At 38.2% G+C, this 18,616-nt stretch overlaps 1 protein-coding gene across 1 annotated transcript in view; it reads right to left on the bottom strand.

Moving 5' to 3' along the window:
* Window positions 1–6,767: 6,767 nt before the first annotated feature.
* frmd3.S (FERM domain containing 3 S homeolog) overlaps window positions 6,768–18,616 on the bottom strand; it is a 102,554-nt gene continuing 90,705 nt past the window's right edge. The window contains exons 11-14 of the mRNA XM_018243867.2: window positions 18,206–18,280; window positions 15,714–15,782; window positions 14,969–15,096; window positions 6,768–8,208 (exon numbers count right to left, since the gene is read on the bottom strand). Coding sequence (XP_018099356.1) covers window positions 7,610–8,208; window positions 14,969–15,096; window positions 15,714–15,782; window positions 18,206–18,280 — 871 coding nt within the window. The 3' untranslated portion in view covers window positions 6,768–7,609. The remainder of the gene's footprint in view (window positions 8,209–14,968; window positions 15,097–15,713; window positions 15,783–18,205; window positions 18,281–18,616) is intronic.

Genomic DNA, 18,616 nt, shown 5'->3' with positions numbered 1-18,616 from the left:
AATACAAATGTGCAAAACCATTTGGCAGTGAAATGATTAAATTACACAGCAAATTTGGCAACAACAAGACTTTATGTCAGATTTAAACCTCCCAGTAAGAAATAAAGCTGCAGTGGGTGCATTTATTCCTATTTTACATGCTCTGGTGAAAATGATCGGGCACCTTTCCAGGGATAACCTGCTGCTGAGTAACTAGAGGCAATGGCCTTGGAGGTGTATTAAAGCAATAAAAAAAAGACCATGTTCATTATTGTTTGTGTGTGTGGTTTTTATTAGGGATTGTCGGAATCATTGTATACAAAACAAGAAGGATGTGACATAGAAATGTGTAATTCACTTTGATACAAACATTATAAGGCTTGAATGGAAAGGAGATATTTCTTTGCAACAGAAATATAGATCTATTTGAGGTTCCCAGAGCTGTTTGTATAAATAAGACAAAACCACAAAAATGACGTGAATAAGTTACAGACAGAAATACACATCACTGTTCCAATATTGTTTTTATAAACTCAATAGAATCACAGACTCCTGCTATACATGTGGAAGGTACGGTAGCAAGGCGGGTAATGATACACAGCATCCCATGGGCCCTGGACATCCTGCAGCTTGTCTGCATATATATATATATATGCTTGCTTTTATAATCCATTGCCTGTTTATGTGCTCACATAAGATCGATTGGCCCGAGGCTGCATTGCTGAGCCCTTGGGTGCCCTCAAAGGGATCTTCCAGCTGGGAGCACAAGAAGTTGCTTCCAGCACCACAAAGCTCAGTTATTTTAGTCTACACATGTGAGGCTCATATTGAAAAGACAAGTGCAAAATATAGCACAATTCACCATGTTTTTTCCCCACAATGCAACAGTTTTCTCAGAATTCCTGCAGAATTATGACCAATGCAACAAGGTGGAAAAACATAATTTTGTGCTTGCTTGTTTGTATCTACATTATAATGGACATTACATGGGTGGGCTGTGACACAAAACAATTGAGCATGTTCTGTCCTGTACTAATCCACGTTTCACAGCACCTCTTTAAACCTAGCACTTATATATAAAATAAGCCCAGTGCTCTTTATTTGTTATTGCAGGTTTAACATTATTTAGAAGGCCTGACAGCAGAGGGAGTTGGATACTGGTCCCCGTAGAATTTGTTTAATGGGCAAAGAAATACTGTGTAATGCAGCCCCTTGTAAACCCCAATGTGTTAAATGCAACATTAAATAATGTGTGATTGAATAAATGTTTTGATTATTGTTGCATGTTTGTACTAGGAAAAGATTTAGTGAGCTAAATAGTTCAAAAGAAGCTATATACACCCACAGGTTTGATATACCTGTATTACAACGAAAATTATTAGAGTAGCTTAAGGTTATTGCTCCCACTAATATAGGGACATACCCGCAGCCTCCTTGCAAACCAGTTCAGGTGAATAGCAAAATCACTTAGGAGTAACAAACTAGTTAAAACTTAGCCTTTAATAAATATTAATAAAACCAAATTACAAAAATATATAGGGCCATGCCCACAGCACACCAAACCAAAAAGTTTACAGACCCACTGCCATTGTTCACTACAAGCAGTGCAGGACAATTGCCTTAAAAACGAATAAATTAAAACTGCATAGGATGGTAAAAGATGGAGTGAAAAAGCCGCAGATTAGGCGGTCTATTTTAAGTTTAAGGGCTATTCCACACGGGGAGATAGCCTTGCGTTTGCGGTCGCGGCGACAAAGCGCCGCGCCAGTCGCCGCGACCGGCGCAGGCGACAGTTTTGTATGGGCGCCTATGTAAAAACGCCTGTGCTAACCACACGAGGCGATGCGCTTTTCAACAGTCGCCTGAAAATGCCTCGCCAGGCTTTTTCAGGCGACTGTTGAAAAGCGCATCGCCTCGTGTGGTTAGCACAGGCGTTTTTACATAGGCGCCCATACAAAACTGTCGCCTGCGCCGGTCGCGGCGACTGGCGCGGCGCTTTGTCGCCGCGACCGCAAACGCAGGGCTATCTCCCCGTGTGGACTAGCCCTAAGACAGCCAACAATTTTCCCTCAATTTTCCAATTCCCCTGAGGACAATTCTGCCTACCTACGTTGGGAACGGATAGGAGCTTCTCCCCCACCATCCACCCTATGTACTACTAAAAGATGGTTATACAGTATCTAGATTGCAGAAAAGGGTGCACTTTTGGGAGTTTAATACTCTTTTTTTGTTTATGAGCCTCACTGATATGTATCTACTTCCACAGATGGTAGAACACAAATAGCAGTGCTGGGAGTCAGCCCTTTTACCTAGAAATTTGTACAGGTATCGGAAGTTCCAAGCTGCGCATCTACCCCCTACATTTGGATAGGAGAATAGGAGATAGGTGCCTTCTCTGTGAACTACCAATTCAACTTCTAGAAACAGTCTAGATTATGTAAGAAGGTAAAACCCCTCTTTTTCCAAAATGCTAATTCATATCAAGCCTTTGCAATCCCTGCCTTGTATCAGGCTGCCCCCTATATCACTTTCAGACTGATAACTTTTTAATGCCAGTATACATACATTAAACTGTATATCCCCTCTTTGCATACAAACAATAGACTTGACTCTTTCCAATCACTTTCATTTATCCTCCCATCACACATTCTTACAACTATTTCCATGCCTGTGTTTAATGAGAAGAAATGAGTTGTACATTTACTTGTACATTTTAAGTTGTTACAGAGACATCCATGGCACAGAGCACCCTGCTCAGAAGTGCACCTAACTGGCCGCACATGGATAGCCAACACATTGCTTTCCAGCATTTTTTTTTATTACAAATCCTACTTGATTGTCTGGTCATATTGGTCCCCTTATGCATACGCCCACTCCATCCCCAGCAGTCATAGGGCTATTATCCCTATTGTGTTGCCCTTGTCACAAGCATTGAAAACTATTCAGTTGAGTCTGAGCTTTAACGTTCTCTCTCAGCTTCTTCTTATTGTATTTGAACCGGTGATATGTCATCAGTATAGCTCTATATTGGTCTTTTCCAGAGCTCTTGTACTTAATTTGCCTGGGGAGTCTATAGGTCAGCCATAGCTGGGTAGCCATACATAAAAGATCAGCGGTTGAAGAAATTTAAATATCCATCAGATGTTTGTGCACGCCAGCTCCTTTATTCTGATAACAGATATTGTTTTTATCAGTTAATGGCAGTGCTCTAATAGTTTATACAGTTCTGCACCGATACATTGCTCTATCTTCTAGCAATTGACAGCACTAGAGATTACTTAAAGTCTATAATATTTACCTATACATTGTATTGCATTACACAAAGCATCCAGTGTTCTCTGGGGTTTTACACTATGTACAATATTAAAACATTAGTACAACCCATAAGGAAAATAGTCCATAAAAATGAAAGTGAAAGCCCTAATCATTAACACAAAGCAAGAGCAATTATAAGGCTAGAGGTATATGGGGTGTGACTACATATTTGAATTATGAGGGTAATGAAGTCTAACAGTAACCTCGTACACCTTATAATAATACACTCAGAATAACTAGTCATGGCTTCAAACAGGTTGCTGGTCAGACCTGGTGTAAACTTTGTGGCTTATGTTACCCTAAGCTGTTCCTTCCAGTAACTATATGGTCCTGTAACATTGGCCAGTCTCGGAGGCGCAGTTGTAGAATTGCTGGGCGCACTTAATTGACCTAATCTAATTGTCTGACTTGATCTAATCCACTTCTATGTCTTAGATCCCTGTGACTGGTCTTACATGCAAATCATAAATGTCACCAAAAAAATGCTATTGTATGCTAGCTGAATTCACGAGCAAGCATCGTGGCTGCCACTCAGGGCCCACATTGATCATCTTAGCTCTGTGTTTAAAATGAGAAAGACACTAGAATAAAAAGGCTTATTTGTGACTGAAATTAATATCAGCATGGTGAGGGGACATTTGGGGAAAAAAGGTGATTATCTGTAATTCTGAAGTTGCCATTGTGTTCCCACAAGAATGTGTATTTACATCAGCACTCTCTTCCTTTATGGCTACTATTCTATATTTGGAAATGTTCTCAGGATGGCTAGATCAATGTCATTTTATCTGGAAGGTTCATCGAGTTCTAGTTGGAGAGGAATCATATTTCAGCAGAGAGAATAGGAAGAGGGACTGAGCTTTTAAGATATACAGGAACTGATCACTGCCATTACTAATAATGATATATTATAAATACAAGCATTTAGTAACTGTAACCTGGTGCTGCATTCTCAATTACTCTGCTAATTCATGCTGTAAAGCTGAACAAGCAAGTAAGTGACCTGATTCACTGCCTTATGAAATAACTGGCTGCCTGCGAGTCTGCACGGGGCCTGACTTTCTATACAGCAGCACAACCGGACTGGACAGATCAATGCAATTTGCCTTAGACCTCATGTAGTCAGATTATACAACGATGTAAGTGATCAATCAGAAATCCACAAGGTCAGGGCTATAAATTGTGCAGTGATGTAAATATATGTGTAATGTATATGTGAGAGAATGCTCTGTAGTAATTCTAGCTAGAATCCTGCCCATAAAGCGGGGAATACAATGCCCTGGGTAAGCAGAAAAGGAACTACTATTCTATCACAAGCAATGAAAGCAGGCCTGTTTATATGAGCACAGTTGGTGGATAATTATTTGAGGGCACATGCATGTAAAGGGAATTTCAGGTATATCTAAAGACCTTATAGAAACACCTACAAATAGAAAATAAATGTACAATTTGCCATGGGTACGTTTGCTTCACTTAATTTTTTGGGTGTAGATCGCCATTAAGATTTGCCCATTTGCCCACAGCAAGATTTGGCAGCGCTCTGATAAGTGCTTTATTCCAATGTTTAAGTTGTTGTAGGAGAATGTGTAGCAAACAACTAAGGAAAAACCTAAATCATAACATTGCCCCTATAATTTATATCAGTCAGGAGATATAAGTCCATTGCTGCTGAACAAACCTTACAACCATTCATATTGCTGCAAGGGGGTTTTCAGTTACTGGGCTTTGTCATGCAACTCCTAGGGGGCTACTCAAGTGATTGTCTTTGTCATACTTGACAAGGGGCTTATTGGTCCAGTTCAACCTGATGGCACACTGTCAATAAAAAAAACAAAAAAAAATGCAGAATAAACAGTCTTTAGATCTACACCTCCAAAATGTGACTAAAGCTCAACCTCCTGTTATTTGGCTGCTGTAAGTGTCCAGATGTACAGCAGCCCAATGCCAAAACATATTCACTCCTAAAGCAGAAAACTAAAGGGTAGAGTATGACCTCCATATTCAGTAGTAGACATTTGCTGGACTATACAAAATGACTTCTGGTCAAATGTTCTTTGAAATGTGCCCCAACAGCCATAAGTGCCAGACTCGCAACCAAAGTGCATAATAAATCAGGCACACTTCCATATACTAGATGGCTCTATGACTGTAGGATTCTTTATATCTGGGAACCAAGCCTGTGGAGACTGAACAAATCCTATCAGCTGTAACATGTTGGCAATGTCTAAAATGTATTAGCAAGGCAACGCTATTTCAATACAATAAATTCAGTTATGAATTCATTTCAGGTGGATCATGTTTACAACTCTTTGCAATGAATGCACTCAATGGTTGCATGTCTAATGCTAAAATATGGCCCAGCCTTGGGCATACTGGGTAGTTTTATAAGAATAAGCATTGGCTGGAAATCCCTAAATGCATCGTAAGCATATAACTGATCATTAGGATTAATTGAAGTATAAATAGAAAGGTGGAGTTGGATTTTTATCACAAATTTCACACTGCATGGATTTTTTCCTTTTTTTACAAATATAAAATATCATCCATTGGGCTAAAATAAAATCCTTAATCTAAATTAAAAACACAACATGATTTTGGACACTGCACATAAACATTGAGCTTGAGATCAATGTTCTTCAGTGCTTCAAGGGCAATATAGAATAAATGTCTCACACTGGCAAACCAGATTTCTAATGAAATGATGTTATACCAAGAAGCCTATGGAGGTGTTGGAATGAACTGTAAAATCCATTTGACCCTTCAGCTGGGCACCTCTGTATCAGAGCAACCACATGCTGCTGTGCAATACATACATTCTTTCCCTTCCCAGAATGCCTTCCCAGAATGCCAAGGATTCATCTACTGATTCATCTCTAAGAAAGTCTCTTCCATTTTATCTCTGTTAGTTATCAGGGGGGACAACACAAAGCTGAATAGGTGACAAGCAGAAAAATACAGTTAGCCTGTGAGTAAAATATATTGGAATTAAGAAAAGCTGGAGCATTTTTCCCCAATGAAAGCACTTTGCAGTCATAGCTACTGCCTTGGATTTGTCCTGCTTTCTATTATAATACTGACTGAATTAAGAAAAGCTGACTGGGCTCCAAACTGAGTCAAATACCTTCTGCCACCAGCACTAACACAAGAAGAAGCAGAAGTGCATTATTTTGCATATTGTAATGTTATTTTCTGAACAATCATGATCGCGGCAAAAGAAATTTCAACCGAATATAAATTCTGTATACATTTACAGCCTACCTTTGCTGGAGTTTGCATTCTTGCCTCTCTCTCTTTGTATTTATTCTGGACTTATAACCTCACACAGCATGCTAAAAGCCTAAAGTACCACACAGGGAAAAATAATAAATAACAACAATGGTTTAAAACAGGATTAAACTGCTAGATATGTTACCACCTAATTTCAGTTGCCTTTCCTCGAGTAAAGTGCAATTATCTTTTCAGTCTGTACAAGCAAATAAGTTAAGACATATTTATTTGCTACAAATTTACCAAAATATTTGACCACATAAAAACATAAGAAAAAAATAAAAACAGCATAACTGTTGCTTGTGTAGGCATTGGTGAACCCCTTTACTGCATCAACATTTTTGTGGTTTGCATTGTGTCACAGGCCTCTCTGGAAGGAAGGAGTTGAGGTAACGGCCCATGGGGAAACTGGCAGTCTTCTGTCACGTCCTAGGGATTTCTTGCTCCAAAGGACCAGGATAAACACCTTCCAATCTCCAACCCATTCAAAGTAAATTGGAAATTCTACAATCGCACCTTATCCTGCTTAATGACAGACACATATCACTTGAAAATACAGGGCCACACATTTTGGGCAATATGTGCCTTTCACTAAGAAGGACAAGGCACATTTGTCATGCACTTGTAATGTAGAGACTGCAAGTGTATTTGCCCCCTCCCAAAACAGAAATCTCTCCACGTGCCATAACCTTTAAGGGATTTTTGAGGTTTATATACAAAGTTATCTACTCAGGGATGTCAAACTTATGGTCCTACACTTGACCTATAAACAGGGTGAGGACCATACTTTTGACATGCCTCCTGTACATCTTCAAAATTGTCATCATGTTGCGTTACAATTTTATAATATTTGCAGCTAAAAAATATTTATATATACAGAACTGCCCACTATACAGTAAAAAAGCAGTTAACGTAAAAAAAATGTACATTGCACACACGTTTTGGTACTGTGGAGTACTGTTTCATGACCTAGTACCAATAGCTACTCCCCTGGAGGGTTTACCATAGGGTAAGAGTTTGAATATAATCCTCAGTCAGTACATGTACCTATTTAGGTGCTGCCAAATAGATTTAGTGTTGCACTTAATTTGCAGGCTACCCACTTCCTCAAAGGACAGTAGTATTCATTGTGGAACTGCTCAAATTCTGGTGTCAGGCGGATTTCATGTAGGAAAGATATATCAATGTCGGATTCCAGCAGAATAAGGAGGAGAGGGAGGACAACCATTAGCAACCCCAAAGCTGCCAACAGAAGCTTGGAGAAGCTCTTCAGAAAGGCGTTGAGCTGCATGTTTCCCAAAACGAAATTGTAGCTCCAGCTTAGCGCTTTCCTGGCCTCTTTCATCTCTTCTTCTTCTGCAATCAGAAATGCATGTTCGTCTGCCTCTAAATCCTCAAAGGAATCAGTATCATCTTTCTCCCGCTCTGCTCTGAGGGGACTGTTGAATAGCATATCAATGCCTTCATCTACTGGGGTGGGTAACAAGCTTGCGCTTGGGTTATACACCTGCTCTGAAATAATTAGAGGCCCCGCTTTGAAACTTTCTTCCTCCTCATGGCTGAGATCTGCTGTGGTCTCTAAGCTTTTGGCAGGGGAATTGCCCAACACTGGGGGAGAACTAGCCTCAGTTTGCTGTGAAAGCAGGATACCTACAGGATACAGACAGAAAAGACAACACATTGTTAGTAACAAATATTACAGATAGACATGCTGAAAATGTTTTATAAAACAAATGTTAGACTACTGTAAAAAAAAGTGTGTTAGAGTAAGAGCTTGGAATGATGTTAACATTTTATGACATTTTCCATTATTCTTTCATATCCTTTACTAAAGAAAGTACATGAATCTATTCTCTGGAAACCCATTATCCAGAAACTCCAAAATACAACAATACTGTTCCAGGAATTCTACTTCCAAACACAGCTCATTTATTGGGGCATGTATATTTAAGAGTGAACTTAGAGCCTGCCACAGTCAAATTCATTACTATGGGATTTTTTGGGAGCATATTTATCAATAGATGAAAGAGAAAATTGTACCTTTTACATAGACAAATAAAGAGTGGTGTAATTTCACTGTGGTGAGCCCTTCACTGTTTGATAAACATGCCCAATTTATCTGACTTATACCTGCCCCTTTAGATTGTCATCCCTTGTGGGCAAGGTCCTCATTGCCTACTGTACTGTGGCATGTGCCTGAGGTATCTAAGTTTCATCAGGTTTGGCTTGTGTCAGTGACTTATGAGTGCTAACCCCATAGTAGCTTAGAGATGCAACGCACATGCCTTGCCTGGCTGCCTAATCTTCTCCCAGCAGGTGCCATGCACACGACAAGGTCCAGGCCCAGCAGCACAGATAATATATATATATTTATATATATAAATACAAATAATAATTGAAAAAAAGCTAAATGGGCCCCTTGTGTCTCCAGTGTATTTTCATTCATACACGTTCATTTGTGCTGCTGGGTCTGGATCTGGTCGGGTGCATGGTTCCTGCTGGGAGAAGATTAGGCAGCCAGGCAAGGCACATGTGTGGAGTGTCTAAGCTGTGACAGGTTCAGTGCTCTCAAGTGGTGTCACTGGCACCAGCCCAAACCTGATTAGAGAGCTTAGAGAGCTCAGGCACACGCCAAACCCAACTGGATCCAGACCTAGAAGGGCAGATAAAAATAAATAGAAAATAAAAATGAATAATTGTAAATGTTTGATGGGTCACAATCACTTTGGAATCCTAGGCAATAGCCGATTCATTAATCCACCCATGGTGATGATATGTGTGGTTCTGGTGCAAACTAGTGTTCAGCAGAAACAATATCCTGCACTTGCCAGCACAATTTGTCCCTCACTGACCTTTTAATTGCTTTTTTTTTTGCCCACCATTTCAACAAATCTCCTGTGACGACCAAATCCAAAGTGGCTTTACTTTATTTAGTATTTTATTATTCATTTATTTTTTTCAATTGTATGATAAAGTTTAAATTCATTGAAAATATTGTGTGAACTATGAACATGATTGCATTATTATACTCTATTAAAAATGAAGAGATCAAAGACTGTCAAACCATGGGACATAGATGTCTGAATTAGCAGAGGAGTTACTGAGGTAAAGGTTCAAATACCACACTCCATGAAATAAGCAAGATAATTGCTTAAACAAATAATTGCCTGTCATCAAGGGAACCGTACAGCTAAAGACCCAATGACCCACAGTAATTACAGGATGCACTCAATGACTGTCTCTTAACACAATGGATTTAATACTTATTTTGTCTATGTAATTGCATTAATCTTTCAGCTGAGCCATTCTTTACATCCACAGTGCAATCTAGAACTCTCGAGTAAACTATATATTCAGTTGTTCTAATCAATGCTACTCGTGGGATGAATAATATAAGGATATAGATATGCACATACACAGATGTAACAGATGTAAAAATCTCCCAATTTCTATTCATTTCGATGGGATTTTAGAAGTGTTGCTTCTAAAATGGTGAGCTGTAATGTTTAACCCATTGATAAAAACTTGTAGTTCCAGCTGCTGAGATTTTAAGGACCAAAATGTTTTACTCCAGAAAATGTGTGTTCTTAGTAACAATTCCCAAGCTTTACTATACAGCTCCTAATATGTAACTCGGTATATTCCACCACAAATAATATCACAATTTCTCATTAAATTAATTTGCATTGGTCACTATTAGTGGAATTAAACATTTGGATCAATATGTCTGCCTAGTCTCTATGTTTTCCCCCCCATGACACACACAAACATAAACTAATATCACAAAGACTTTACCAGCACTCCTGGCTGTGAGCTTTGATCCAAGCTTTAGCAGGTGTACAAACACCATCTTGTTGGTCCATGCGTAAATAAACACTTTTTGTTGTCTTCATTTTCACCAAACACTTCATTGTGTTTTTTCCAGTCTAAAAGCTGGTACCAACTATTATCTCCCAAACTTCTGCTTTCCCAGAGTAACAAATGCTTTTGGTCATTTACAGCAACAGAACGGGAAGGTCGTATAAACAAAGTCAGGGATTTCAGGTGGAGAATAAATTGTATCGACATGCTAATAATAACCACTCTCATTATTCTTAGCTTTAGAACCATATCCTGCATCCTTTCCTGAATCGCCTCTAATTATAGATACCAGAACAAGGCAGCGAAAAAAGTCAATGTATTTGTATTGGTTAACAACAATGAAAAACAATAAATACAAGAACAATCTACATAGCTAAAAACAAACTTTTCTCATAAATTATGGATAAAAATTACTTTTCCAGTGAATGACTGTAGGCAGCTAAGTCTGCTAGGCTAATTGGTGTATTCATTCATTTTTTTATGTCCCTCTCTACTATTGCTCCTCAAGTTTGATTCAACACTTGGCACCTGCAATATTGATATGAGGTGCCAGAACTTTGAAAATTGTACAAATTAGTAGGTTTCATGTTCTTAGGTATAAATATTTGGAGTGGAAAGAAACATATGACTCACATTTTATAAGTATTGTTGGGGGGTCAGGTGAGCAAGTGTCATAATGCTATCAAGCTAAGCAATAAAAAACTATAGCCAGGGCTGGCACTAGTGCTTCTAAGGCTTTTGTCAATAAACATTTAGGCTCCCAGCTCCCCATTAAATACCTGATTGGGACTTTAATGTTTTAATGCATTTAAATAAAGCTTTACTTCTGATTTTACACATTGCTTCTTACATGTATACATGTGAGCTGAATTTTCCCAGATTTATACTAGTTTCGACCTAATTTGTATGCCTAGGTTTTGTACTGTAGGCTTTGTCTGTAAAACCATTAACCAGAAAAAGCACAGAATTACAGGAAGGCCGTTTTCCCATAGACTCCATTTCAAGCATATAATGTAATACTTTTGTAAACTGTAATAATAAAACAGCACCTTGTACTTGATCCAAACTAAGATATAATTAATCTTTATTTAGTGCAAAACAATCCTATGTATTTAATGTTTCACAGATTTTTAGCAACCTTAAGGTATGGCTGCTAAAAATAAATATCCCTTACACATTCCAGATAACAGATTCTATACCTGTACTAACATTATTCTCTTCGCATACATTGTAGACCTAGCATGATTTTTAGTAATTAGGAAAAAAATACAGACCGCCGGATTATTTAGGTTGTATGTTCACAACAACAGTCAGTATTTGTAACCTGGCAAGGAGCTTACACAGTGGCTCCATTTTCATACCCATCAGTCTACATATAGTAGAAACCTACAGAGAAGCCCACAATGAATAACTCACAATAGACAACATTTAGCCCCAGATTTGGAGAAGACGTGATAGTCGAATGTGCCGGTGCATTGACATCACTCCCACTGACTTCACAACCCACAACTTTAATGCAGACAAGGAAATTTGTGTGTAGGAGAGTATACAATCACTGCCTGATCCCTCCAAGATATGGTGATTTGTTTATGCGTGTTGTTTTGACTGTATACAGGTCTACCACATATCTCTGCAGCAAGTAAACAATGCTGCAGCTTGCAATTAAAATACATACTGTAAAAAAACTTGGATTCATGCTTTTGCAAGCCTAAAATGTGCAGCATAACATTCACATTCAAGCTACACAGCAGGACCCACAAGCAGGAGAAGACTAAAGGAAGGATCTTGTAAGCAGGATGCAAAGATGTATAGAGGAATATAGAGGAATAAAACAAAAAAGCTTTACAGCAATGCTTCATTTACAGGGAGATCAGAGAGTAATATATAATATATAAAAATGCCTACACTCACAAATATTATTTTCTAAGCTGGGGGTGGAACTCCTTTGGTCAGCTGCAGGCTTTCTGTGGGGCCTCAGAGGAAGAGTTGAAATGTCAGATACAGCTTTCTGTCCTTATATCGATTAATATTTCTCTAGGTAGTTGCTTTATATTCAGAATCCCTTGATAATAGCCCTTGATAATATCTGAAAGCTACTTGTAGCAATACATGTTCTGTTTTTATTATCCAGTAGCCAAATAACTTACGTTAAGGGGGTTAAAAAAAACAAAAAACAAATGTAGTTTTTTTTAATTTAATTTTAACCTGGGGGTGCCAAAAGTTAGGCACCCCAACTGATTATATTTACTTACCTGACCCTGGGCCTGTGCTCCTATCAGCAGAAAACTGCACTGGCCTGAGGTGCTTCCAGCGAGCAGCACAGAGAAATTCTTTTCCTGCTTCTTGCTCTTCAAATTTTCAGAGGCATGCGCAGTAGAACTAAAATTGTGTTAAAGTTTGGCTATTCGCTCTACTGTGCATGCGCAGCCACAAGCTGAAAGAAGAAGCAGGAAGAGGATTGCTCCGTGGTGCTCACTGGAATAACCCAGGGCCTGTGTAGTTTTCTGCTGATAGGAGCACAGGCCCGGGGTCAGGTAAGTAAATATAATCACTTGGGGGTGCCTAACTTTTGGCAACTCTAAATATAAAATTACTTCCCTTCTCATTTAATCCCTGAGTACCCATTGAAATACACATGCATAAAATAAATGCATAGCAATGGTGAATTATAACAACAGTTAATTTATACATTTACATTTAATATCTACATTTAACACAATTTACACAAGAACAGCTGCCTTTTAACATATTGGCTTGAGATGTTCCTTCGGTGTAGGCGCCAAATGCAGGAAAAATGCAGCATGTTGCGTCTCAACCTGCATTCGGCGCCTACACGCGCCTGTTTGAGTACAGCCCCATTGGAAAAAATGTAATGCATCTATTCCTGCGCTCCCCTGCGGCTGAACGCAGAAAAACGGAACGCAGGGGAGCGCAGCTACAACCGCTCGTGAGTAAGAGCCCTAAGACCGATGAGTACACAGATCTGCACAGTGCTGCAGAATATTTTGGAGGTGTAAATAATTGTTGATAATATTTATAATGACAGTTTAAATTCTAAGCCTGACAAACAAACATTTTAAATTCATTGAACTATAAAAAATGTAAGACTATTTCCAAAATTGCTTTGAAATACTACTGTCTGTACTTCACCTTTAAGGTGAATTAAAAAAAATTATGGAAACTGCAAACGCGCACAGGACAACTCTGAATAGGTTTATATTAATTAATTTTCTTTGGTTTAAACTTCATCTTCTGCATTATTATAATCTGGGTTTTCATCTCAGTAGCTATCACTCTGGGGGGCTGTGTCAGTGGCCAAAGGCTTAATTGCATATGAGGATGGTGTTTCCAGTGCAATACCAATCTGCCTGTTGCTCTCTGTCCTTTTGGAATTGAAAGCTTTGCTGACAGATATGACAAAGAGAAATACCTGCTTGCTCAGCACAGTTTTCAACATGTATTGCTATCTAGATGCACATTCTTTGCTGGCTTAATTCTCCCTTCAATTCTGTGCCAGAAGGGAGTTGGAAATGGGGAGAAAAACCTGCAACCTGCTCCTTTATTTGACAGAATCCCAATTTTGAGGCAGACTTTTGCAAATGTGGGAGGGAGTTTGCGGGCAATCCAGCCTTGTAGTGTTTTATGAATACTGGGAGGCAAGATGACAAACATTTACCTGATATATAATACACAAGTCATGTATAACCTGAAAAATTGTTGTCACCATGGAAACCACTTTTCTTCAATAGATGGAAATCCACACCGCTGATTATAAAAAACGTGGAATATTTATTTGAAACTTTTGTAACATCCATTCAACTGTTGTAACATTTCAGAGCATATTCACAATTGTAAGTCACGCCATCTCTTGAAAAGCATGTACTCTCCAGTTCGTGAACTCCTCACAGAGTCACAGGAACATCCCGGTCCTAGCAACCCCACATATGCGATACATCCCTCTGCCCTACTCCGGGTAGGAATTCCCTTTTCACCTTCTGGTCCTACCAGTCCGGCATACGTCCTATGCCACTCTAGCCTACTCCAGATAGGAATTTTCTTGCCCCTCCTTCAGGAATTTTCTTGCCCCTCCTTCATGTCCGTGTCTCACTAACACTGCTGCCCTCACTGGCAAAGCCTTGGCTCCTAAGCCACTATCTTCTCGTTGGGGTCTTGGTTACCCATTCTAGTTATCACCTAACTGTCTGAAGTACCTAGTACATACACTTGTAGCCCTAGCACAATCTATTTCCAACTGTGTGCACCAACCAACCCATGGGTGTGCTTCCCCTTTAAATACCTTTCCCAATTAAGTCATCACCCTAACATTTATTTTGCATGTGCTGCTCCTACTTCTGTGCATGTGCCTTCCCTCTGCTAACCTCATGAAACCTCCTCAATTCTCTTGTTTGACACCACAGCCATCTTGTGGTGATTTTTGCACATTACAGCTTTAAACAACCATTCAACATTTTCAATCATTTTAACATTTTACACCATTCAAACATGTATTTAACATACCCAATCACCCTCTTACACATCTGTTGTTTACCTTCATCTATTTGAGTATCTTCTTCCTCCTCTTCATTTGGAGATGGTATTAATGGCTGCAGTGGTTCCATGTTGATAATCAGCTGTTTGTTTAAGGAGAAGGAGCTGCGGCTGTGTGGTATCAGGGACCTAACGACAAAATTGTGTCAGGAATGCAGCACAGTATGCAGGAAAATCGATTCAAATTCAGTACTTCCATAACTTTTGGATTTACAAGTAAGACTTCAAATGTTTCCTGCAGCTGTTGCAACCCGCCCGATAAAATGTTATATAATAATTTATAAATAATAATAATTTTAAGTTGGAGAAAATGTTGTTACATGAAACTCAGCAAACTGTTGCATGCATTGGAACTGACTACTAATCAGCCATTTAGCATGTATTAGCAATCCTAACAAAGAAAATAAGTGACATGGCAGCATTTAGTTACTGATTGTGATAATGTTTAGGAATGAGAAGCAGCTGTTTGAGGGCAAACGTGTTTTGTTTGCTGAAGTTCTAAATCGAAATATACCATGTAACTGCATTAGCTTGCGGAGTATTTCATAACTGTCATAACTATTTCATTTACGTTTTTTTCTTCTGCAAAAATTCGAATCAGAGGCATAGCCTGCTATGTTACAATAGCAAACCCTTTACTGTAATTCATTTAACATCTTATCCCGTAGCCTCTGGCTTCATAAAGCTAAAAATGTGTGTACATGCCAAGCAACTAAATACTTCAGTTATGGTTCATAGTTAATTACCTATGCACTTCTGGTGGGTCTCGCTGGATTTTTGAACTTGCCTCTACTACTTCTTTTGCAACTTTTCCACTGTATAAAAGGAAGACAAAAGACAGTGTTATTCTAGCACTGCAACAGAAATGCACGTAAACGATTATCAAAGGGTAACAGATTAGTACAAGTATGGGATCTATTATCTGGAATGCTTCAGACCTGGGGTTTTCCACCTGTTATAACACATTTAAAACACTAAGCACTGTATTACTATCAATATGGGTAATCCTTAGCTTAGTTATCATCAAGATCAAGCAACTATTTAATCATTATAGAGAAAAGGCAAATCTGAAAATAAATATTACTTTTTTAAATGTACTCTTGGAAAATGGCAATACTGTAGTTCAGAGATTTCTAGAAAACAGGTTTTTTTGGATAATAGATCCCATACATGCACTGTATTTGTACAAATAAAACCAGCACATAGAGTGGGCAGCCTTGTGTCCACAACAATAGTTAGTTCAAATTGAAGTTAATACTGTGGGTCAAAGAGAGACAGCAATGCCTGTTAATGCCATGGTAAGTAGAATACAAACAGTACCATGTATAATCATAATGGTTAATCAATAATTATGCAATACTTTCCTTTATATGGTAAGGTGGCAAAACGTAATAGTATGGGATCCTTTATCTGGAAACCAGTTATTCAGAAAGCTCTGAATTATGGAATGGGCAATTTAAGCAAATAATTCAGAATTGTAAAATTGATTTCCTTTATCCCTGTAATAATATAACTGTACCTTGTTCTTGAACAAAGTAAGGTATAATTAATCCTTGTTGATGCAAAACAATCCTATTGGGTTTATTTGGGGGTTATTTATCAAAGTCCAATTTTATCTCAACATTTTCTGCTACAAACTCTGATCAAATCTGCTCAGGTTTTTTCCGCTTATTTATTTATTAAATTTTCCCAAAAAGTTGCTTTTCGAGAAAAAAAATCTGGGTTTTCACAATTTTTTCGGGTTTTTCACACGAAAACTCTGATTTCTTATGCTTTTTGTCCGAAAACTCAAAAAAACGTTGGGGTATTGCATGAAACCCAGCGCACATCAAGGGGCAGATTTATCAAGGGTCGAATTTCGAAGGTTAATAAACCCTCAATTTGGACCCTCAAAGTAAAATCCTTCAAATTAGAAGGATTTTAGCGCAAATGCTTCGATCGAACGATCGAATAAAAATCGTAAATCGAAGCTAAAGATTTTAAGCGTTCGATCGAACGATTTTTATTCGATCAAAAAAAGTGTAGAAAAGTGCTGGGGAAGGTCCCCATAGGCTAACATTGGAATTCAGTAGGTTTAAATTGGCGAAGTATGAAGTCTAAGTTTTTTTAAAGAGACAGTGAATCGATTATCGAATGGTCGAATAGTCGAACGATTTTTACTTCGAATTGTTCGAATCATTCGATTCAAACAAATTCGATCTCATTTGACCAATTCGATGGTCGAAGTACCCAAAAAATTACTTCGAAATTCACTCGAGCTTAGAAAATCTGCCCCCAAAAAATCATTGGGACTTTTCCCATTGACTTATATGCAACCTCGACAGGTCTGAGATGCAAGATGTTCTATTTCGGACTTTCTCCTTTCTCAGGGTTTAATAAATTCTGAAAATTTTGTTTTTTTCCTCAGGGGAAAAATCCTTCTTGACTCCAATATCGGACCAGTCCCTGGATTAAATTAGTACTTTAAGCTATTATTAGTTGATCGTACGGTACCCTTTTAAATATATATATATATATATATTTATGTATAGTTATTATAGCTCTTCTTAAGTGCCTCTTCTCCAGTGTAAACAATATCATTACTTGCTCCAAACTAGCATTCTCATCTATTTGCAACAGGAGGTGAGCCTCTTCCACTTTCACCTACACTAACTTGAGGGGGTCTATAACATACCCCTACAATTATTTGCTTGACTCTTTACAATCTGTAAAAAGCTACACTTGTAAGACTGTCACAAAGTCCGATTTTATAAAAAAAGAATCACAATTTTTTTGAAATTTTTGCATTCTGGGTTTAGTAAATAACCTCCTTCATGTTCAAATAATTTTTTAGTATATATAAAGTACGGAGATCGAAATTATGGAGAGATCCCTTATCTGGAACCCCCAGGTCCTAAGCATTCTGGATAACAGGTCCTATACCTGTACAGCTCTTGGTACAAGAAAATTCAGTAGGTTTTATTCCTGCACTGAAGAGATGGGCAAATGAATCATATGACTGCTTTTTCGTCTCCCTACAAATCATGATTCACTGTACCTTTATTCAATGTTATAATAAAGAAATAATAATAATACATTTTAATTTGGGAAGAGCGTGTGAGCAAAATATCAGTCCCCTTTATGTATAGAAGACACAATTTGAAAAAAGAAGCGTACTTTGTTTGTTTAGAGCCTTCTATTAGAGATTGATTTTTCATACAGTAAGTGAACACAAAAATGCATACACAGATATACTTACCAATATCGAAATCGGCTTCCTTTAAAAAAAATATTGCTGCTTGTTACTGTTTTTACTTGACTTGATTTTGCATACCTAAATGAAGACAAATCGACAAGAGGCTTTATTAGCTCATCGCTTTAACAATGGCTAATAAGCAATGAAGATGTTATCTGGCCTGTGAGTTAAAGGAACATGCAATCGATAGCAAAGATTTTCAGAGCTTCAATACCAGGTGTAGAAGTCTGACTTATTTATAAGTAATCGAGTTGGGTTTTTCTCATTATTCAACGTAAGACACCAAAACAGTGTAAAAGCATATGGTTTGATTGTAAATCGTTTTTAAAAATAGCATGATTTCCATAAATGCCCTTTTATTGTGGCTGTTCTAGAACAGAATTGAAATCAACATTTGCTGAATTCTTGGGAGAT

Source organism: Xenopus laevis, chromosome 1S (genome assembly GCF_017654675.1).
Source record: "Xenopus laevis strain J_2021 chromosome 1S, Xenopus_laevis_v10.1, whole genome shotgun sequence".
In the NCBI taxonomy this organism is placed as follows: Eukaryota; Metazoa; Chordata; class Amphibia; order Anura; family Pipidae; genus Xenopus; species Xenopus laevis.
This window is presented reverse-complemented; position numbering and strand designations above follow the sequence as displayed.